General features: G+C 37.8%; 1 protein-coding gene across 1 annotated transcript in view; it reads left to right on the forward strand.

The window, feature by feature from the left end:
* Window positions 1–384: 384 nt before the first annotated feature.
* The window catches only part of ADAM23 (ADAM metallopeptidase domain 23), a gene marked incomplete at its 5' end in the record, with an annotated part of 76495 nt that continues 53465 nt past the window's right edge, over window positions 385–23414 (forward strand). Inside the window, 3 exon segments of the mRNA XM_082484453.1 lie at window positions 385–556; window positions 1657–1883; window positions 13360–13436. Coding sequence (XP_082340579.1) covers window positions 385–556; window positions 1657–1883; window positions 13360–13436 — 476 coding nt within the window.

The following is a 23414-nucleotide window of genomic DNA, read 5'->3' on the forward strand; positions in this document are numbered from 1 at the left end:
TCCCGTCCCCCCCCGCGGCGGCGGCGCGGCAGCAGCACGACGGACAGCGGCCGCGCGGCCCCGCCCCATCCCACGCGCCCGCCGTGGGACGAGGTCGGCGCGCGTGCGCCTGCCGTGGGGTTGGCGGTTGGAGGCGGGCGGGGGTTGAAGGGGAAGGTGCGCGCGCGCTGCTGCCCGCCCTTGCGCTGAGGTAACGGCTTCCCGTAACGGTGGAGAGAGGAGCCAGACGGGCGGGTGCCGCCGTGAGGAGCCGCCTGCCTCGTTCCGCCTCCGGCCGCTGCCCGCCCGGACCCCCGCCCTCCCACGGGCACAGCCCGCGGGGTGAGGGCGCCGCGCTGCCCCCCGGCCGGCCGCCCCCCGCGCCGCCCCGGGGCGCTATGAGCCATGAAGCCGCCCGGCAGCATCTCCCTGCGGCAGCTTCGCTGCGGCCGCTGCCTCCCCGCCGCCGCCGCCTGCCGCCCCACGCTCCTGCCGCTCCTCGGCCGCCTCGTCTCGCTGCTCCTGCTCCTCCATGGCTCCTCCTGCCCCCCGGCCCGCGCGGCTGCAGCGGCCGCCGGTGGGTATGACGGGGCGTGTGGTGTGCTCGTGTGCGTGAGGCGTCTGCTGCCCCTCGGTCCCCGTCCTCCCCTGGCCCCCAGCCTCCGCCCTGGGTGACAAACCTCTGTAACATACATCCATTTCCCCTGAACGATTTCTTCCTCCGCCCCTTGCAGCTTTGTGTACGTGTCTCTTTCGGCGTATGGGAGAATGGGGCTCAAAAAATGTTTCCTTGGCTTGCTTGCTTACACAAAAAAGAGAAACGTGAGGTTTCACCCTCTGTTCTTCTGAAGCTGGTGTTGCAGTGTTTTAGGTAGAGGATGGAGTGCGTAGAAATACGGTGGTGAGGTATGCGACAAAAAAAGGCTTAGGTGTTTTTTGCGTGTGTTAGGATGCGTGTGTACGGGGATCTGACTGGGAAGCTAATATGTTTGGGGTTGGATTTTTGTGTGTGCTTTTTGTTTATTTGCATTTGATTTCATATAGGTGATGTGGAATGCCGAATATAGTCGGTTTGTGGATCAGGTTATTGCTGTTATTGTTACTTAGCTTGTTGATTGTATCTTGAAATTTTAATGAGGAAGGATACAGGATTTCATCTGAAAAGCTGCCACTGAAGAAAAGGGCTCTTGTCAAAGTTAAAAGAGAGATGTAGAAAACTTCCTATTATGTAAAAGGAACTGATCAGCATTCAGTGCGCATGGACTCTGAATTCAGTTTGTCTTAGGAACACGGGGAGTATTCTTAGCTTTTTGTAGATGTATATTTGTTTTTGTGTGTGTGTCTTTGAGAGAGAACAGCTATCAAAGAGGGTGTGGGGGTAACTAAATATCCATTAAGGTTTTTTTTTTTTTCTTCTTGGAGGTTGAGAAGCATTAAAATATTTATAATCCATGACTTCATATGAAAACGTATATGCATTTAAATAAATAATGTTATTTCTGAAACCATCTTATGTGTGAAAAACGAATCAGATCTAGCTCAATGAGTAAGCTATCTTTTTGTTTGCTCGAGTGATTAATAAAATATTAGAATACTGCAAGCTAAATATGTAGCTTTTTAATGGAAATAAACACATTCTGCCATCTAATTTATGGCTGGCATATCTTTCTTCCTCAGACCTGCATTGGAATGAAACGGCAGGCGGTATAGAGGGAGTACTGGCAGATGAAGAGAGTACATTTCAACAGAACAAAAGCAGTAACAGTAAAAATAACAGCTACAGCAATGCAATCCAGAAAGAAATCACACTGCCTTCAAGACTAATCTATTACATCAACAGAGACTCTGAAACCCCTTACCATATCCTGGATACTAGGGCAAGGCACCAGCAGAAACACGACAAGGTAGGGTAAAAAGAGGCTTATCTGCAGAATTTTCAGAATGATAATATGTGATGTGGAACTGTGTTTGAATGTTTTATTCTGTAGATCTTCAAGATGTAATGATGGTCGTTACTACCATTTTTAGGAATTAAAGGAGGACATGTAATTAAACAAGACTGTAATTTCCCTTGTGTTAATTTAAAAATAATTATTTCGAATTTCAGGATGGTTCAGAAGCTGAAATGTAGATAAAATGAATGGGAATTATGTAAACTTGACTTGTCTGATCAGCATAGATTCCAGTGTCTTGACGTGGTATACCATTGTCAACAAAATGCTTCTTCCAAAATAGTGCTAGACTGCAGAAATGCCTGCATAGGGAGTTTCTTTAGAATCCTGAACTTACAGCATGAGTTACTTGGCTTTGAGTGTATCATGCACTACCTAATAAATGCAGTATTGGTTTCCTGCCAGTGTATGACCAATGAACACCACTGTGAAGTGTTATCAGTTTTTGTCAAGCAATATCTGCATTTTTCATTTTTAATGACAAGATCTAATATTTCATTTTGTATAGATGCAGATAGCTGGTTTTCTTTTTTCCTGAAATTGCACGGGATTGAATAAACTTTGGTTTGTGAAATAACATGGTAAAGAAGTAAACCTAAACTATATTGCTTAGGAGGCACCCTTTAAAATGAGTCCATCCTATTTTTGTAATTTTTTATTAAAAAAATATTTTCTTCCCACAGATTAAAAAGGTAAAATGATGGTAAAGATGGCTTGTATAGGAAGAGATTGTCATGGTAGAGAAGGGAGACAGCAAAGCAGATCAGTGTCTATGATACTACTGAAGGACTTAGCTATAATGCAGTTCCTACCTATTGAATTGCATTTCTTTTGAAATTTTAGAAAGTGAGTTTATTATGAATTGTACATGCTTTTGATGATATTATGTGCCATTTCAGATGTGGAATTAGTAAGGAAGCACTGTATAATCTTTGAAAAAAAAAAAAAAAAAAAAAAAAAAGATGTTTTAATGTGAAGAAATGTTGCTTCCTAGCTTATTGAGCTTGGATACCAGTCTGTGCCTTTGGATGCATCTAAATACACCAATGTGTTATGGGTGGCACAGAAAAATTGCTCAATTGTTGGAAACTGGAGCTACTTAAGAGAATACTACATTCAGAACTAATACCCCTTTAAAATGAGATCACTTTTTAAATAAACTTAACTGCTAGGGACTTTCTGTTCCTGTCTTTGGGGAGGGTTATGGGAAGAAAGGGATTTGCAAGTGCTTGCAGACCTACTTTTGGGAATAGTGCTTCCTCCATGTTTCTACATGAGTTTTTTTTCTTGGGAATCCACAGAGGAGAATGTCCGCCAATCTCTTTACTTACCCAGTGTTCCCACAAGAACATTGCTGCTGTTCCCTATCCTTCCTGTGCCCTACCTTATCTCTACCTGTTGGGGTAAAGCTCTGCGGAAATCAGTGCTGACAGAATTGGTATTGATTTCCTTGGGTATGCTTGCTGCTGAGTATTGCGTAAAGTGGATCTCCTTTCTACTCACTTTGTCCCTTTTAAGCATAGGGAATGCTAATGCTGCAGTTTTTCCCATAGAATGGTTCTTTTAAGCTTGGGGCTTCATGGACAGTGACATTATGTTGGCTTCATTCTTCTGGCATGAACCTTCTATTGCTTTGATCCATTTAATTGAAGGAAAGGGTTGATTATGTTCCTTGTCTGGATTGATTTTTGCATGTCTTGCTTCTAGAGCACCATAGAAGGCTTCCTGCTCCGCCCCCCCCCCCCCCCCCCCCCCCCCAACTTGCACCTAGTGTCTTTCCTTACATGAAGTAATTTCTTTGTCCTTCCATCTATTTTACTGATAATATAATAACAAATATTTTGGTTATTTTGTTCTGTTTAACATTCACTATAATCATCTCTGTAGAGCAATAATTGTGGGGGGAAGTCTGCCTAGGATGTAAAAGGAAAACAGAATGCAGTTGGATTGTGAAAGATACATGAGGGCTTTGATTTTTTTGCGGGGGGAGGGGGAAAGAGCAGGGAATTTTATATACTTGCTTTTATCCTTTCCCAGAATTAAAATAAATGCTATATTGTAATAAATCTTAGTTGTGACATTTTGCTGTGTTCCACATCGGTAATAAAAAGAAATAACCAAAATACCTTTATAGTTAGATAAAGAAATAAATCTATATTTAGGATTGATTTTTTTTGAACATGAAAAAAAGTAAAGACAAATATGATGACCTTATATACATACACAGTGGACAGATGAGGAAGAAAAATACCATTTTTTTTTTTTTTTTACTGTTCTTGGAACCATATATCCTTTAACCTGTATTTTCTTATCAGCCTTAATATATCTTTTATAGGCATATGATGTGGATATACTCCCTGACTCTGGATATTATTCAATAGACCCCTTTCTGTGGAACTTCATTATAGTGGCCAGAAGAATATAAGCCATATGGATATTTTGTGGGATTAGACCTGAATACCTCAGAAATGCTGAGTCACTCTAAGGAGAGGGGGAAGAGTAGAGGAAACTGTGCATGTGGGAAGAAATTACATGTAATTATGTAAAATGATTTAAAATATTTTATTTCTTAAAGTCTCTTCCTAAAAGTAAGGGTCTGCAACCTTCTTCATGAAATGTATGTAGAGATGAAGGGCTGGAGGAAAAAACAGTATACCACAGAACCAAAATTTAAATAATAAATTGCTTTCTTAGCACTGATTCTCTTTATCCCCTTTTGAATCTGGTGAAATGCCATCGTAATGAGAGGGTGTATGTGATTTAAACTGTTGGTAGAATCTCCCTCATTCCTTCGTATTCTTCCAAGAAGCTTTTTCTCACTGTTGAAAGAAAAGGAATGTTCACCATAGTTTTGACTAAGTGAAGTGGTCTATCTCCAAGGTGGATGAAGTTCTAGTGTATAATCTATTTGCTCATTGTGCTCTTAAAAAAAGCATACTTTAAGTACTTGGTGCTTGAAGACTGAAACCTCTATACCTGTTTCCTTGTTGTCATATTAAAGGCTAGCAGGTTTTGAAAATATTTTTAGTGTTAAATGCTCAAAAATAAGCATCTGTTTATAAAAACACACTGAAGAAGCTCACAAGAATCCTTAAACTTGCTGAAGAGGTCTGAGTCATCTGTTTTCTTTGGTTCTGTCTTTCTAAACTTTTGCAGATGGAGGTAGCATTTTGAATGAACTGGTGATCTCTTTATTGAACCAGATGACTGCTTTGCTTCATTTTTGCAGACTGCATATACACGATTGTTAGGACCCAGCGGGAAGACCGTACGGGACACTACTTGTCACAAAAGGGAGCAAGTCCTTGTGGTGGCCAGCAGAGGGAAAAATCTTGCAACACAAGATGTGATCTCAAGATAATAGGATTGCCAGAGAAACACAGCTCAGGGCAATCTTACCAAATTTTGAATGGAAAATAGCTAGATGCATATAAAAGAAGGCTGTATCTACTGGATGGTTTCTAACTGTTTTTAGAGCATTGAATCATAAGTTCGCAGAAGCTGTAAAGAGGCAATGTTTTCATGCATAATTCTAAGCTGTTAGTGTAATTCTGGGGAGGATGGAGGTGTTAAGAAAACTGTTTTGGAGACCCCAATGACTGGGGAAAAAAAAAAGTGTGATGGTAGTTTTGACAGTGAAGACAGTTCCACCCCCCCAAAAAAATTATGTTCATTTTTGGGCTATTTTTTGTGGGGTGAAAACTCCAGGTGCTTCTGTGCAGCTCAGCTGTTTGTCATTTAAACAAAGAAATTATTCCTGCCAGGCTGAACGTTATTTTTTCTACTATGTTGCCCTGCTTTAAAGGTTGAGATACAGTGCTGTCTCAGTCCTTTATGTAATTTTGGTATGTAGCATACAGAAGTTGAGAGGGAAAGCGTCCTTAATATGACAGGAAAACAACTGTATCCCAGCCATTGCAAAGGAGGGTGGTGTTGAAGAAAAAGCAGGCCTGTTTTGTAAAAGATGAAAGATCATGGTTAACAACCTCCCAAGAGGTGGCATCATGTGAATTCTTACTAAAATCCAGACAAAAATCCTAGGCATTAATTATTGTCTTCCCTTTCCTTGCCTATCTTTGGTTAGGTCTTTGCTTTTAATCCCCATGTAATAAAAACTGATCAAAATAATGAATGAACTTCACATGGCTTATGAGTATAAATTTAAGACTGTTGGAGAATCTCTGTAGTATTTCAGCTGGCTTTATATTTTTTTCAGAATTTTCTGTGGTGCCACTTCAGTTTACTCTACTTGAAAATGGATGATTTTGTGTACTTTGTCTTTTTTTCTATTCTATATTGAATTTATACTAATGCAAAAGGCTTATCTGGACTCTGCGTCTTCAGTAGTTACTGACTAACAGGAGGGTTGAAATTGGTCTTCCTATCTTCTTTGGTTTCTTGGCGTAAAAGGCCATATTCCTTATGCCAACTTCTCCTCAAGCAGATCTACATCTTGGTTTCCTAGCTGAAATGTGAGTCATGATTTTTCTAAAACTTTTTAAATCCTTTTAAAAAAAAAAATACATTTCTGGGTCCTCTCATGAGCTTTCAGTGATAACCTATAAAAGGTTTCAGTTCCTAAGTGTTAGGTAGTGCAACACTTGCACTTGTTAAGCCTTGTTCTGAAATTTAAAAAAATGAAGTTTATAGGTTTTCTAGCATTTGTGGGAAGCTGGGTGCTGCAGGAAAGTGGTCCAAGGTATGGATATGCTACTTTGTAGAGTCTTATGAACAAAACCCCGAGAGGGATATGATTTTAGAGGCCAGTGTCACTAAGGATGGGTGTGTAAATATTGTCATGTTGGGATAGAATGGTGGGTTCTGGCTCCTGGGGTTAAAAGAGCAATAGTAGGATTGCTTTCAGAGGTAGGCCTGAGCCTTTGTTCACATGCTGACAACCATTCTTTCAAAGAGCAGTCTTCAAGGCTTGAGGTTCAAGCGCGTCAAGGTAACCGCTGTTAAAGACCAGAAACAAATCATCAACAGGAACTTTTCTGAAATCCTGTATATTTTAAGCATGAGTTTTTACATTCTGCTGTGACATTTACGTATGCTGTTTCAGTATGAAATGCTTTATTTCATGGCAGTCAGATGAAGTCCCTGCTGACTGGAAAAAGGGAAACATTGCACCCATTTTTCAAAAGAGTGGAAAGGAGGACCCTGGGAACTACCTACCTGTCAGCCTCACCTCTGTGCTTGGGGAGATCATGGAACAGATCCTCCTAGAAGCTATGCTAAGGCACACGGAGGACAGAGAGGTGATTTGAGACAGACAGCATGGCTTCACCAGAGGCAAGCCTGCCTGACCAACCTAGTGACCTTCTATGATGGAGTGGCTACATCAGTGGACAAGGGAAGAGCTACGGATGTCATCTATCTGGACTTCTCTAAGGCCTTTGACATGGTCCCCCGCAACATCCTTTTCTCTAAATTGGAGAGGTATGGATTTGATGGGTAGACTGTTTGGTGGATGAGGAATTGGTTGGATGGTCGCATCCAGAGAGTACTGGTCTAATGGCTCAATGTCCAGATGGAGATTGGTGACAAGTGGTGTCCCTCAGGGGTCCATATGGAGACCAGTAGTGTTTAATATCTTCATCAATGACATAGGGGGATCGAGTGCACCCTCAGCAAGTTTGCAGACAACACCAAGCTGAGTGGTGTGGCTGACATGCCTGAAGGACAGGATTCCATCCAGAGGGACCTGGACAGGCTCAAGAAGTGGGGCTGTGTGAACCTCATGGGGTTCAACAAGGCCAAGTGCAGGGTCCTGCACCTGGGTCAGGGCAACCCCTGGTATCAATACAGGCTGGGGGATGAAGGGATTGAGAGCAGCCCTGAGGAGAAGGACTTGGGGGTGTGGGTTGATGAGAAACTCAGCATGAGCCAGCAATATAGGCTCACAGCCCAGAAAGCCAACCGCATCATGGGCTGCATTAAAAGAAGTGTGGCCAGCAGGTTGAGGGAGGTGATTCTCCCCTTCTACTCTGCTTTGGTGAGACCCCACCTGGACTACTGCATCCAGCTCTGGGGCCCCCAACGTAAGAATGACATGGACCTGTTGGAATGAGCCCAGAGGAGGGTCACAAAGATGATCAGAGGGCTGTAGCACCTCTCCTATGAGGACAGGCTGAGAGAGTTGGGGTTGTTCAGCCTGGAAAAGAGAAGGCTCCAGGGAGACCTTATTGTGGCCTTTCAGTACTTAAACGGGGCTTATAAGAAACATGGGGACAGACTTTTTAGTAGGGCATGTTGCAATAGGATGAGGGGTAATGGTTTTAAACTAAAAGACGGTAGATTTAGACTAGATATAAGGAAGAAGTTTTTTATTATGCTGAGGGTGGTGAAAGGCTGGAACAGATTGCCCAAAGAGAGGTGGTACATGCCCCATCCCTGGAGACGTTCAAGGTGAGGTTGGACAGAGCTTTGAGCAACCTGGTCTGGTGGAAGATGTCCCTGCTTATTGCTGGGGGTTTGGACTAGATGACCTTTAAAGGTTCCTTCCAACCCAAACTATTCTATGATTTCCACTGAATAGTGGAAGGTTATCTCGGCATATGTGCCATATAGGAGATGTTTTTCAAACATGAAAGAAGCGTGGCTTCTGTATGAAGTCTGAGGATAGGCAAACAAAGTAAAAGGAGAGTAAGGAACTAATACATAATAAGTCACATTGATTTGTGACAAAACTTTATTTAAAAAAAAACTTTATTATCAGAATGAAGGCATAGTTAAAAAAATGTTTTAATGGTGCAAAATCCATCTAAATTGGACTTAGGTTTGTAATTCCAAAATGGGAGTGACGAAACCCCTTGCTCAGCTACTGAAACAAGAGATGCAGCTTTTGGCCATTATTTTAGTCAGCAGAACTATATGCAAAAATAGATTTCTAAAAGCAATGAGCTTGTCACTTGGAGATCATAACTGTATGAATATAGCAAAAGACTCATAGGTACTATCAGTCAGTTAAATAATGCTTTTACTTTTGTTTAAAGACTTGTGACAGAACATAATATTTTTGAAGGGATAACACATTATTGCATTTGGCATAGGTTGTTTTTTTTTTTTCTCTCTCTAAAATTTGGGTTTAGGGTCAGGAAGAATTTTAAAGACTCAGACCCTCTCTTCAACCTCCTCCTCTATATGTCATCAGTAACTCTTTGCTGCAGAAAAACTTTATGTAATTTTGCAGCTTTGCCATTGGAGTAACTTATAGCTGTCAAAGTGGGAACCTCTGCAGAGGTTTTTAAATGATAAACAAATATGTACAAAGAAACTTGGTCTCCTGTTTATCTAAGTAAAGAATACTCTTACAAGTGTGAATGTATGCATGTATGCAAGTGCTACAGGAAGGTGATGGTTAATATTTTTCCTGTGAAAACACCTGGTAAGATATCTAGCCCATATGTATTTTTCAAAATATATATTAATCTACATTATATTCTTGTTTGAATTTGTGTTTCTATGACAATTGGAAGAACACTGTATTTCATATTACTCTGCAGGCATTGTATTACATAGTAGCTGATAAGAGAATACTGTGAAATGGTAAGCTGTATAACAGAATTCCACAGATACTTTCCTGAAATACTTCCTCTAGTCATGGTGGTACCTGACAGTTGTAACAGCTAAAACATCTAGTGACAACTTACTGATAGCTTTCTGTGCTAACTTGTTACAGGAAAAATGTCAGTTTCAGGATTAAATACTTTAGTCTCATTACCTTCACCTGATTTCTGGCTTACGACTTCCCACAGATGGTTATCTATTATTAAACTGGCTTAAAAAAAAATCTGTATTTTGCTGCAGCAGTGGTGTATCATATTAGCCAGAATTCAAAACAGTGTTTTTGCTAAACTGCAGGGATTTAAAATCCAGTGTTCTTTTTGTAACCAATGGTTTGAGCTGTCTGGTGGAGAAGATGCCGTACTGCAGGGTAGCAAACTAGTGTCAGCTGCTTTGCAGCACTTGCTTATGTGTACAAGCTACATCTGTTAAGTGAGGCACAGTAATAGGTAGCAAGTGGTGTTTTTATCTGCAGAAGTAATTGTTTTCAGAAATAGCAATCATGTTATATCTAAACCTACAAGATGAACTTTTTCTATAGTATCGTAGACTGAGAATGCAAGTTAATTTAAATAATTTTAAATTGCAGAAAGATAAAGAATACATGGCTGATGGCTTACACACCTAAAGGATGATGTACATGTATGGGCTTGATTGGACAAAAGAAGAGCTATATCAGATCAGACTAGACAACCATCTAGCTGTTCCTGAGAACAATCAGTAGTGGATGCCTAGGGATGGATACAGGAGCGCAACAGTCAGGGGGTGCTGCCTCCCAGATTCCAGCAATTTCTGGCTCAGGTTCTTCTGGGAACCAGAACTTATCTTTGAATTTAGTAGTCCTTGATGGGAGTTTCTGATCTTGAGGTTATCCAGGGTTTTTTATACATGTTCATTTTTAGTATCTATGACATCTTGTGCTGAAGTTCCAGGATTTTGGCATGTTTCAGTACACCATCATTGCTTTTGAAGTGTGTTTTATTATTTAAAGTGGTACGTCATCCTCCACACTTAAGCATTTTCTCAATCAGTTAATTAGCTTAAATCTTCCTGAAAGGAAAGATATTCAAGAATTTGGCTTATTTAGTTGGTTTGGAATTGTCAGTCGTAAAACCAGTACTGACAGAAACAAAAAAAGTTTAAAGTGGAAAACAAAATACTTGGGTATCTCCCTTGTGCGGGTGATTATTTAGATTTGATGCCGCTCTTGTTCTAAAAGGTGTTTCAAAGAATACACATTTTAAGTAATGTGTAGTCTGTTAGGAGAAGTGAAAGAAATGCTGCACTTAGCAAACTGAAAAGAAAGAGTGTATTTTTGTTTCTAAACTAACCCTGGAAAAGTCACTTTTGATGTTACTTTTTTGCTCAGCTTGGCTAAGTATAGTGTTTGGGATCAGTGGTAGTTAGTATTTTTTCTTAAATGACTTGTAAATGTCACTAATGCTATGTTACACTGAGTAAATCCTGATTGGGCAGTCACTTTTTGCCATGTTACATGTGTCAGGAATGTTATGTCATAGTCCTGTAAATGATAACGTTATCTTAAAGGAAAGACTCAATCTTCATGGTTTGTATATAAAAATGCAATATACTCAAAATTACCATGTTTGTCTTCAAGCAGGAGATGCTTGGAAAAACTTCCAAACTGAGGTATAGATATATATAAAACCATAATAAAAGTAGGTACTCCAAGAAATTCTGTAGTTCTCATTTCTCATGTTTCAGAATGATCTTAATGGAATAGAACATGCTCTTTTAAACTTCCAGATAGTTAATATTGAAGTCTTGTTTGTGGCATATATATAAAGAGACATAATTTTAGGTAAATGTTACATATGATGGAGACTCAGAGTTACAAGAGCTACTGCTTTAAGTGGAATCTTTAAGGGATAAAACTAATTACAACCCTTTTCCTGCAACAAATTTTCATGTATTTTTGTTAATTAAATTAATATGCATTCATATTGAAAACAAATGAAAACATTTTTGTCACAAAAAGGTGCTTGAAAAGCTCCTTGTGACACTTGTTCCTCAGTTTCACTGTGCAAAAAAAGTGGAGCAGGGGCTGAAAAGCCTCTCCTACGAGGCATGCATTTAAACTGAGATTCTATACTTTTTTTTTTTTTAATATGTATGCTAGCTTTCATCCTTGCAGATTGTCTCAGATTCTCTCTTGATGCAAATTCTCTCCTTCAAGTCATCTGTTTATCTTTATACTTAAACTGTTTTACCCTGGTGATTCAGGGCAGCTGTAAACTCAGTTTGCTAGACCAGTGTTATCTCAGTGCATCGGTAAACCAGGGAGACAATCATTAATATTCCTTTACCAAAAATGTGTCAGAGAGAAAGCTTGATACTGGTTTGCTTCCATATTATTTTAGATAGCACCTAGGAATATTATTTTTAAAATTCTTGTTTAAAGTTATTGTATTTTTTTAATAAACAAAACCCAGCCTTTAGGTAAGAGACTGTTTAATGATATTAAAGATCTTTAAAATATTTTGTAACTACATGCTTTTTTAAAAGAATCTTGACAACAAAGCTCTGTGACCCTTTTGAAAGGAAAATGATAATTCTGGGAGCAAAGAATGATAAACTAACACAGGAAACATCACAGCTGATTTTAGTCACTATAGCAACTTTTAGAAATAGTTTTTAAAAATTGTATTGAAGGGTTTTATGAAAGATGATGGATACCTTTGCTGAGAAATAAGATGAAAATCAGTGCTGCTCTGTGGAGTGCAAGAATAGAAGAGGAACATAAAGAATTTATCCGTTATGGAAAAATTTCCAGAAGATAACAAAATTGTAGGCCTTGTAGGCTATAAAATCTAACCTTCATGTTATTTAAGTAATGCCATAAACTAGCTAAACTTTATATAGTTTTTGTGACATACCTGAAGATTCATTGTTGTGTTTAATAAAAAACAGTATTTTTTTTCCTTTGATTAAATGGCTTAGATTTAATAATTACATAAAGTTGGAATATTATTACTGTATCAAATTAGTGTATAAGTAAGCATGATTTAATTAGAACACTATCAGGGAAGAGGTTCTATGAAATTCAGATCTAATCTTTTTCACCATGCTGGAAAAGTCTCTTGTCTTCACAAAAAGAAATTCTTGGATCATCTTTTATCTTCTCCTTGAGCATGAGCGTGTTTTAAGTGTCTTTGGCTTCAGTTACAACAGTACAGAAAATAACACAATTTATATATCTGACAAAAATTGAATATCCTTAAAGTTAAAGTTAACTATACGAGACAAGCTAATGTTATTTTTTTTGTTGTATGTTGAGCAGCATCAGTCTTCTGTACACTGGTTTGGCTACAATGCCAAGTACAAAGTCTTTAATTGTGAAGGGATTACTTTGAAGGAGTCTTTCATAACATGTAATACAAGCCTTGCCATGATTTTCATATTTGAAGGCGTGTATTACAAATACTTTAATTATTTCAGACCTTTTAAAGTGAATGTAGTAACATAATTAAAAGAACAGTATACTACACTACTTACACTTTTGTTACATTGCCATCTGGTTATGGCAAAATATAATTTATGTGAATTTTTTCTTGTTTTTGTTAGGAATGAGTGTGTATTTGAAACCATGCTTTTCAGGTACCATTTACTTCTCTTTTTTCCTTTACCCTCTAAAAAAGCAAATCTTTTTGAATCAGAAGTTGGTACAAGGGCAAAGCTTTTCATATGCTTATGAGATTGATGAAAATAAGCATGTTTTCCATAACTTTGTTTTTCACAGGTGTTTGTCACATATTTGTTCCATATAAAGCTCAGTGATTCTTTTGACAACTTTAAATGTTCTGCAAAACTGTATAGTACTCCTGTGTGTTCATGTTTACAGGCTGTACATCTGGCCCAGGCAAGTTTCCAGATTGAGGCCTTTGGCTCCAAATTCATCCTTGACCTCACGTTGAATAAGTAAGTGCACAATTTGAGGTTTCTTTTTTTCCGCTCTTACTGTCTTTAACTTATGGTACAAGGTCAGAACACATTAAATCCCAAGATCTACAGAACAATATGCTGTTATCCAAGTTTATTAATGCAAAATAACATTTAGCCTTTTTTGAGTGAGGTAACTGTTACCCTGGATGATGCCAATAACATACATACCATTAAAATCTATCATTCATGATAAATGATGATAAATAGAGAGATTCCAGTACCAGTTGTGCTTGAAAGGTGTGGATTTTCCTGTGCATTTTTTCACTTATTGATGAACTGTCATGCAGATGTTATTTTAGTTGCTCAGGTGGGTGTGTAGGAATATTGTAAGTATTTGCATGAATGGCTCAACTCTAATGAACTGGAATACATGCTATTGTCACTATAATCATGAAGTTCCTAAGGAGGTGGGAATCCTAATGGTTTGGCTGTACTGAAAGGTGCAACTGGAGTCTGTTTACCAGTAAGACTGACAATTTTACATAACTCAGTTCTAGAAGATCTGGCTTGTAATGCAGGTCAGTGGTGGTTTAGTTGTTTGTATTCCATCTATTTATAACTCCAGCTGATGGTATGGAACTGTGTTTTTCTAAAAATTGTAATGAAGTTTTTCTTTGCCACTGAAAATTGACACTGAGAAAGTTTAAGAATAAGGCAGAAGTATAAAATCAATATGAAATACTGGACAGGTAAAATTATCTGCGTTATTGCTTAAAAGTGCATTTGCCCCCTCTGCTACCCTTGAGCCTTTCAGCACACTTAAAGTAGAAACAAATTTACAGAAACAATTGCATACCACTTAAAAAATAAAACCCAGCAAAAAACCCCCAAACAACAACAATGAGTTCCTGTGGTCTTGAGGTCTGTATGAGCTCTTATTTTGGTCTTAATTGTCATGTAATGAAAGTTTTGTTAGGGAGAAAAATACAAGCTTATTAAATCTAATAGCTTTTCAAAGCAGGAAGCTATGAGTTTATAAAATTTGCTGAACTTCTATTTACATATTTTACATTCTCGTGTCTTAGTTACATTTATGTGTTCAGCAAAATGCTGCCTTTTGCTACTATGTTGGATTACAGTGAATTTTAGTTGGCATACTGGTCTTACTAATGTCTAGTCAGAAGGAAAGGCAGAAGAACAACAGGGCCACAGACTTGAGCTGTTACGTGCTATTGGCCAAAATAATCCAGTCACATGTGGAATACACATTCAAAATCTGGAATACCCTTGGATGTGTTTATTATAAGTTGACCTCACAAAATTGACATGAGACAGAGTCAATTCAAATTTGAAGTATTTATTAGCAAGCGGAAGCAAGCAAAACAGCGCTGGGCGGCCCGGGAGTCTCACTCCACCGACGGCGCGCACCCAATGCAGCGGCCTTCTCAAATATATATGGTACTTTTTACATAATCATAAGATCTCTTAATACGCCTATACATATGCATAACCTATCCCCGCTTTGTATTAAAATTAGCTTTAAGAAGTCATTTTCATAAACACCTCCTAACTGCACTTGCGCAATGCTTTGTGGTGGTGGTCGCTGAGGGTCTTAAGGATGAAGGCTGCAAATTCTTCTTTATCACTTCAAGTAACTTTTTGTCCTTGCGCAGACTCAGTTTTTCTTTTTTGTTTTTGTCTCTGTCCAGACTGCAGGGTTGGTTTCAGCTGCTTTTCAAGGCCTTCTTTTATTCGTTATCAGGAGCTGTCTTTGTCAATGCCTCAAGACTTCTTGCTTCGTCCATTTTTTATCAGGCCTGTCTTTTAGGTTCTGAATTACTACTAGTTAATTAGTACTATATCTTTCACTCAGTCCCCCCCCCTTTTTCTAAAGAGTTAGTAAATTCTATAAGGATTCTTCATCTAACACTTTCTCAAAATATTTATCCAAGTGCTATAGGTATCTCTAAAACTCTGGCAGTACTAAACAAACACCCTTAAAATTCTACAAATGAATATCTTAAACACTAGTATTGCCAGTGGTCTTGGGGTCAAGGTTTCTTTCTTTCAAGTCTTTTCACAATTTATTATACTTTGTCTACATAACTTGACCTTGCGGCCTAGTCTTGCCTGCACAATCATGCATATCTTGTTTACACAGTAAAATGTTGGCCATCTTGCCACCTCTTGTTAAGCAGTTGCCTTCTTGTGGAAATGTAAGTTTTTAGGTTTGGTGAACAAACGATACTGAGTTTATCACAGTGTTGAAGATATATTTGTATCAGTTACTCTAAGGTGAGTCAATGTCACCTACTTTGTGCATGTGTTCTGTGTATTCTGGTTTTGTCCCTGTCTTTTTTAGGAAAGTTCTTTGCGTATGTGAAGCTAAAATCAGAGGATGATTGTTGCCTTAAAACAGGTTCAAGTTTTAAGTTTTCTTTACCTTTATTAGAGTCTGTGCAGTTGCCTACCCTCTATGTTCCAGTTGTCCTTTTTTTCACAGCAAGTATTATAACCAGGAAGTTAAGAAAATTGGATATTCACTTGCATTAATAACTGTCAAGACTTTGTAAGGAGAACAGGTGGTGATTTGAAAGTTTCTGAAGCATGTTAATATAAATTTTTAGTTGATATTTTTTTATCTTGCTATAGCGCAATGGTGCGAACAGCATGAAGCAGATACGAGCCCATCAAACCTCTTGAATTCAATGTGCAGAGACAATTCAAATGTAAGATTTGTATGGAGTTTGAATGGGTAATAAACTTAGTTGCACAAGGCCTACAGGTGTTAAAATGGATGAAATAGAATTTGTTATCCTAGAGACCATTGTTGGCAGCTTTTTCTGACAAGAAGACTCTGGAAAAAAGATTAGTTTTGAACCCTTTAACAGGGTGGGCTACTCTGAAGTTTCAGACATCTTGCCCCTCATTACACAAATATGTGACCAATTTCAGGCTGCCAGTGCGATGTCGTTTATGACAATGCATAATAATTGCAGAAATGTGGATTATGGAAATTATTTAATCCATTACAGATAAGAAAAAGTATTACTTTTTGCATCAAATTATGTTTTTAGTTAATGCTCTTAGTACAAAAATGAAAGACTACAGGGTTTTAGTGGGGTAATGATTAATCCCATTTGAAAAGTTAGACTTTTTGTAATTCAGATATGCTTGTCTGCTATAACTCAATAAATTCCCTATGCAACAAGTAACATGTAGCACTGTCTTAAAACCGAATTTATAAAAAGCCTTGAAAAGTGTTCATTATTTTAGCAAATTCATATTTTTGTCCTCAAATGATACTGTCAGTTCATCTGTTGTTAAATGTATTTGAGTAATCAATCAATGATCCTAGTATATCTGAACAACTACTTATTTTTTCATTTATGTATTATACACATAAACAAATGTCTGTGAGGTACTACCAAATTCCTTTTTAATTATCTCTTTTCCACCAACGTATAAAAGGCTTTTAAGTTGCTGTCCTTCTGTTGAAGGACAAATGTTTCTGCAGGTAACTCTTATGTCCCGTTTAAAGCTAGCAGTCTTTATGTTCCAGTGTAGTACTAAAACACATTAGAGATCAATACTACCAAAAGCAGTGAATTAAAAATGTATACTTGCTGGTTTTTAGTGATGAGGGAAGGTGACTATATTGTCTGGCAATTTTCAGCTGATGGTCTGGCACCAGTCTCTAAATAAAGGAGTCTCCTCCAGCACTGGGGCTGAGGCCATGCTGGAGCCTTCCCCCACTGGGACTGTGGTGGCTGAGGCATGTGCATAGAATGGGGGATTAGGTACCTGAGCTGGGCAGAAACAGAAGGTAAAAATCGAAGGCAAGAACGTCTCTCCCTTCCTACTGAAAACTTCCCTCCAAAATTTAGGGTTTTGGGGGAAGGGAAGAAAAAAAGTCACCAAAACCAGTCTGTATTTTTCAGCTTTTCTTTCTTTTCCCTGTAGCAGTCCACCTTTCTAGGAAAATGCATTTTGAGGAAAGTGGATTTTCTCTTCAACTAAGAGATCATATGAAAAAAATCTACAATCTTTGTCTTGAACTGAAAAAAAATCCAACCAAACCACATTTCCACATTTGACTGTAACATAACTTAAATATTTGGGACATTAAAAAAAAAATGACTCTTGTGAGCAGTGAGTCTCTTATGTGAAGTACAGCATTAGAGCCAACATATTACAGCCAATTTTATCCATCAGTTTAAAGCTTATAATTGTTGTGTAGTCTTTGTGGTGTATGTTTCTGTAGGGCTGAATTTAACTTGAGACTAGTCCCAGAGGAGATTACATTGTTAGCATAATTTAAAAAACAGTAGGGCAGTAACTGCGTTATTTGAGAGTCTATTTGATTCATGTTTTTTCTAAAAATTCTTTTATAATGGAAATGGGAAAACTAGTCAGTTTTCCAGAAGGAAACTTCAAATATTTATAACGTTTTCTTAAATAAAAGTTTAAACATTTAAGGTACCAAATGGATCCTATAAGATATACAGGCTGTGTAAATTAAATGTGATAATATTACTGTGGCAAATTTAAGTCTAGTCTGCTTTTTAAAATTTGTTACAGATGAGATGCAAGGAATTCGGTATTAGGATTTTACAACAAAGCATGTGTACTCCTGTGAGTAAGTGTGGTCTTGAGTGTCTCAGCTGTACATAACAATGCTTTACTGCCTCATTTGCCATTCCCAGAACTGGAGGAAACCTATTAAAAGTTATCATTTGCTTTAGTGGGCATTTCATATGAAAAAATACTTAAACAGATATTAAAACCTCTCCATATTTTTCAAAACACATTAATGTGTGAAAAAGGCTTTCTTTTGTCATTTTAAAAATTGGAAAAACCTGATGGTGTGAAGAAGCTTCCTTCTCAATTACTGTGTTCAGCTGTAAATTAGAAGCATTAATTATAAGCAATATTTAAGTTCTTCTGTCTTCTCTTAGTATTTTGTTTCTGTAATTTCAAGTGTTTGTTACAATTCTTTCACGTATTTTGTTCTATCCTGTCACTAAGGTTATCATAACAATGTGTATTTTATATTATTATGTGTGCACATGCATTTGCATGTTCTCTAATTGGCACTGTCTAGCGTTTTACTTATTCACTCTTCCAGAAGTACAGTAGGAGGCAACACCAATCCTGTCATTGACTGAGGGTGTGCACTCTTAGCTCAATGTCTCAAATATTTCATAGCAGTTTTGTAGCTCCTTGTCATCTACTTTTACTGCTAGAACTTTCCAGATCAGTTCTTTTTTTTTTCTTATTGTTTTGATCTCATTTTTCTTCATCTCATCCCCTTATCCTTAGCAAATATGTATAAAATAAAAAGTATGTGTATCTGTTCATATGTTTTATAGGGGAGAACTGTAGACAGAGAAATTAATATTGCAGTCCCTGACTTTCAAGCACTCAAGTTTTGGATTCCCCTGTCATAATTAATGTCCCTATGCCTGCTGTGTAATGCATGAGTAGAGTTGTGCTCCATAAAATGGCTATCAATAAATTTGACTGCAGAGTTTATTTCAACAAGACTGTAAGAAACTGAGCATGGGCTGATTTGTTTGAAATTCCATTTTTGATTTTTTTTTTTTTTTTTTTTTTGTGCTGATGTAAGAGCTTTTGGGAAGTATTTTCCCACATGGGATCTTTGTGAGCCTCTGGGAAGAGGCATCTTAAAGGATTTGTAAAAAACAAAACAAAAAAATCCCCCAAACAAACAAAAAAACAAACCAAAACCAACAAACAAAAACACACACCAAAACAAAAAAAAATCCCAAACCAAAAAAACCAAACAGCCAAGCCCAAAACCCTGAGGGGACATGCTGTTTGTCTTTAAAATGCAGATGCTGGTGTTGTGAATGTTAGCCCTCTTGTCAGACTGCTTGCTTGTGGAATGAAAAGACTTTATTCTGTGAACTCCTGATCCTGGATTTAAATAAATGCTGATCTCACACCCTTCAGAACAGTGCTTTGTATGCCTGTCAGCTGACATGTGACCACAGCTGTTGGTTTGGTGGATTGTTAGGGACAGCCTGCTCAGGGGAAGGCATATAAACATCTGGGGCCATATGACAATGCTATAAAACTCTGTGTGGCAGGATGAGGATGTTTATTGCCTCCTCCCATGTAACAGCTACAGATATCACATACAAGAGAAGGTTTGAAAGAAGGTGCTTCTCACAAAAAAAAATTAAAATGCAAATCTTGTCACAGGATATTGTGCATATTATACTGTTTACAGGACTTTAAGGATTGGAAGAATTTACAGAAAAGGAATCTACTGAGGGCCGTGGAAAATTATACTAACTCTGGTTTATGTACTCCTGGTGTCACAGATCACTGGGTGCTGAGAAAACTCCCTGAAAAATTGCAGTGTGTGTATTTACTGTCAAGCAACATACTAAGCAGTTGTCTGACATCATGTATCCTTTCTTAGGTTATGTTCTTATTCAGTGCTCGCATGTAACCACTGTAATGTTGCAGTGGTGAAGAGCTGTTATCTTTCTAATCTAGTAGATTTTTCAGCCTGTTTCTGAGATGGTCCGCTCCTGTCAATAGTGAGATCTTTATGCTGAAGTGAGTTACTGGAATCTCAGATTCTGTTATAGTCAGGCTGAAATGTTTGCATTTGGAGCTAGTGTAAAGCCTGTGTATACTTGATGTATGATTAAGTTCATCAAAGTAGCTCTTCAGAATCTGTATCACTGAGTTTAACTCGATTCAATGACAGAACTAAAGTTGTGCTATATAGTTCAACACGGAAGCATGGATTAAGGGAACCAAAATAAACTTTTAGTTTGCTGGAGTATCAAAAATGTGTCTCTGATTCTGCTATAGTCGTTAATCTAACCTGAAGGTGGTCAAGTCAGCTCTATAAGTATAAATAAACTTATTTCACTAGTTTTAGTATTAGAAGTAAAATAAAATAATTAAAAAAAAAAGCCCCAACATACCCATGTCTGGTTGGATTTTTCCTTCATGGAAAGAGTTGGTTTAAATTGGACTGTTAATTCATTAGATACAAAGTATCAGAACATGTGGAGCATTCAGTGAATTCTTTAAGAGGAGAAGAAACCGAAATTTCTTTTGTATATAAAAAAAGCTTGCTTTAAATGAAGTAAGCTCTGGCAGATATGATTACCATTGAATGAGACCATTCTGGCAAAGACAGATGGCAGCTCTTAACTTACACTACATGTTAATAAAATTCTTATCGATAATTCAAAGCTACCTCTATTCCAAGCTGGTTATGGAAGAAATGAATCAATTAAAATTCAGTATTGAATGAACTTGAACAATTGTTTAAATGAAATCTTTATTTTGTCAATTGCTCCTCTAGGAAAGTTCTGTCATAGCAAATTACATTGAGGTATTTTCCATAACACAGTACTTATGTCTTCTGTGGTATTGTTTAGCTGTTCATTTCTTTGTATCCTTTTGCATGCCACTTTAAAAAGTGGTATCATCTTCAGTAATACGGTGAAAGAAATTACAGCAGAAACTGAGCAACATAACTCTTGTAGTGTTCTGAACAACCCTTCAAGCTCCTACTTCCAAAATGCTTGCTGAAGTAGCCATTAAAATATAGCATGCTGCATTCTCTGATGGAGGGCTTCAGGACTTAACTAGAGAAAGGATCGTGAAGAATATGTTGCCTGAACTCCCTTGAACTGACTTAGGGCTGCTTCTACTGAGGGAGGCAGGCTGATCCAGAAAAGAGTCTGGAGCATTTTCTGCACTGTTCTATACAACTTCAGAACATGCTTTCCTGTCAGTCTTTTGTGGAGATCTTTCCCCATTTGAGGACTTCTTAAAAGATACCTAAAATATTATCTAGGTAATTTCAGTTTAATAAATTTGTTGTCAGGTCATCCTTTTCTCTACCTGAAAGACAAGCCAAAAAAAAAAAAAAAAAGAAACGAGCAAGACTGTGCAACAAGAAGTGATTTTTTAAATAAGTGTACTGTTTACTGTTATAGAATCATTAAGGTATTAATAGCAGAAGTGAGGGGGGAATTTCTTTGATTCCATACTTATGAAAAAGTTGACCTATACACCTGCATCATCAGTTGTTTCTTTTAATTGCTTGGAAACACAGATGCTTGATCCACAGTATTGTGTTTTGATTTTTAAGCTTCTTCAAGATATTATAAGAAAAAGTAGTGAAACCTCGCTGTGTTTTAAAAAAATAGCAATGAATATTTGCAGTATATTTATTCCTTGGAGAGGCTGTTGTCAGAGCAGCTTCAAAGACAACAGCCAAGTAAAGACTACTGTAAATACATACTAGAAACTTAATAATAAATTCCCATAAGAACACTCAATTCAGTAAAGCTTGTGGATATAATTGAAGTTGGTAATAGAAAGAAGGCTATAGATGGTAATTTCATTAGATGATAGTGTCTTTGTGAGCTAACAAAATGCTGTAGCAAGGTCTTAATTTGTTTTTCGCATCTTTATGAACTACTAAACTATATCTGTCAAATGGACAAAAACATCTGCTAGGTGTTCTGTTAAGTAATTCAACTAAACTAGGTTTCTCAGGCACTGGTACTGAGCTCGGAATACTTAAAGGAAAATGAAAAAACATTATTGCTTGGTAGTCTAATTTTCTACAGGTTGATTTCTGATGTATGAGATATCTTTTAGTCATTTCATAGCCTTTACCCACGCAAATCAATTCTTATCATCAGGATAGTTACATGCCAGCTGAGGTAAGCCACTTTTCACACTACAGCTCTCCCACTAATGAAAACAGCAGCAGTGAAATATGTGCCGGAGAAGTGGATGCGAGTTCTTCAGAAAGCATCTACTGCTTGCTTTAACAGCTGGCCCGTGTCTTCAAAGGCAGCAACTGTCAGGAACGGCATATCCCTTTGCTGCTTATTTTGCCTCTCCTAATGTAACCTAGATAGAAGAGCTGGTGATGCAGGACAGCTTAATAAAAACAATTACCTAAGACAAACCAGGCAGGGTGGGAGAAATTATGTGAAAGGACACAGCAGACTAATGGTTTTTTTCATGACTTCATTCAGCATGTTGCAATTTGATGTGTTCATTGTGAGACATCATGCTAAGACGTCATAGTAGTCTAAATATGCTTTTATCTTATGTGATCATGGCTTACAGAATTGTTTCAATTAAAGCTTCCACTGTTTCTGGTGTTCATAATATTGAAAAACAAATTTGCTGCACTGGATGCATTTCTGCTTAATCAAAAGGTAAATGGCTCAACTGAAAGGTGACGAAATACAGTCCAGTGTAGATGAGGCACAAGTGTAAGAGGTAAATTTAAGCATTCTGTAAATGATAATGAAGAAGAGCTATTTTGTGCATGAGTTCTGTATATCGTTCCTTAGGCACCTGCACTTCTACATGAGCTCTTAATCAGTGTATTCCAGGCCTTTCTTTTTGATGTGCTTGCATAAAGGATCCCATCACACCTACTGGTGAAATTATAGTGCTCTTCTGCATTTCTGGCTTTCATGTTGGAAAAAAATGTTTGAAAATTATTTTGTTTAAGTGTTCATTTTTTTGTCTTTTCCTTAAATAATTTCTCCTGTCTTTTGTCAGATTTGTCAGCACTAATAACAGGTAAAAGTTTTGGTAGGGAAAACTTGCAGTAGCAGTTTTATACTTTTAGAACTGTTGCTATTCCTGAAGCTTTAGCAAAATCTAGAACAAACTCCCTTATCCAAATTCTGTCATCTTCTTTGCGGCAGTTGTGGAACATTTTTGCTGATTTTTTCAGTCCTAGACTACTCTCTGCAATATCACATTTCAATACTAACCATTTATAAGCACAGTTACGGCTGTGTTTGTAGTGATTTTGCTATGAATACAGCGAACGGGACTGAGATTAGCTTTATTATAGAAGCAACTGGTTGTGTGTACTTGCAGAGCCATGTTGGAAAACGCCTGCAAACATAATGTCCCCCTCCCATTCCCCCCTCTTCTCCTGAATAAGATCATGGTTGTCTGAGATTAGCAGTATACATT

The sequence above is a fragment of the Vanellus vanellus genome (assembly GCF_965231255.1).
Source record: "Vanellus vanellus genome assembly, chromosome: 5".
Taxonomy (NCBI): Eukaryota; Metazoa; Chordata; class Aves; order Charadriiformes; family Charadriidae; genus Vanellus; species Vanellus vanellus.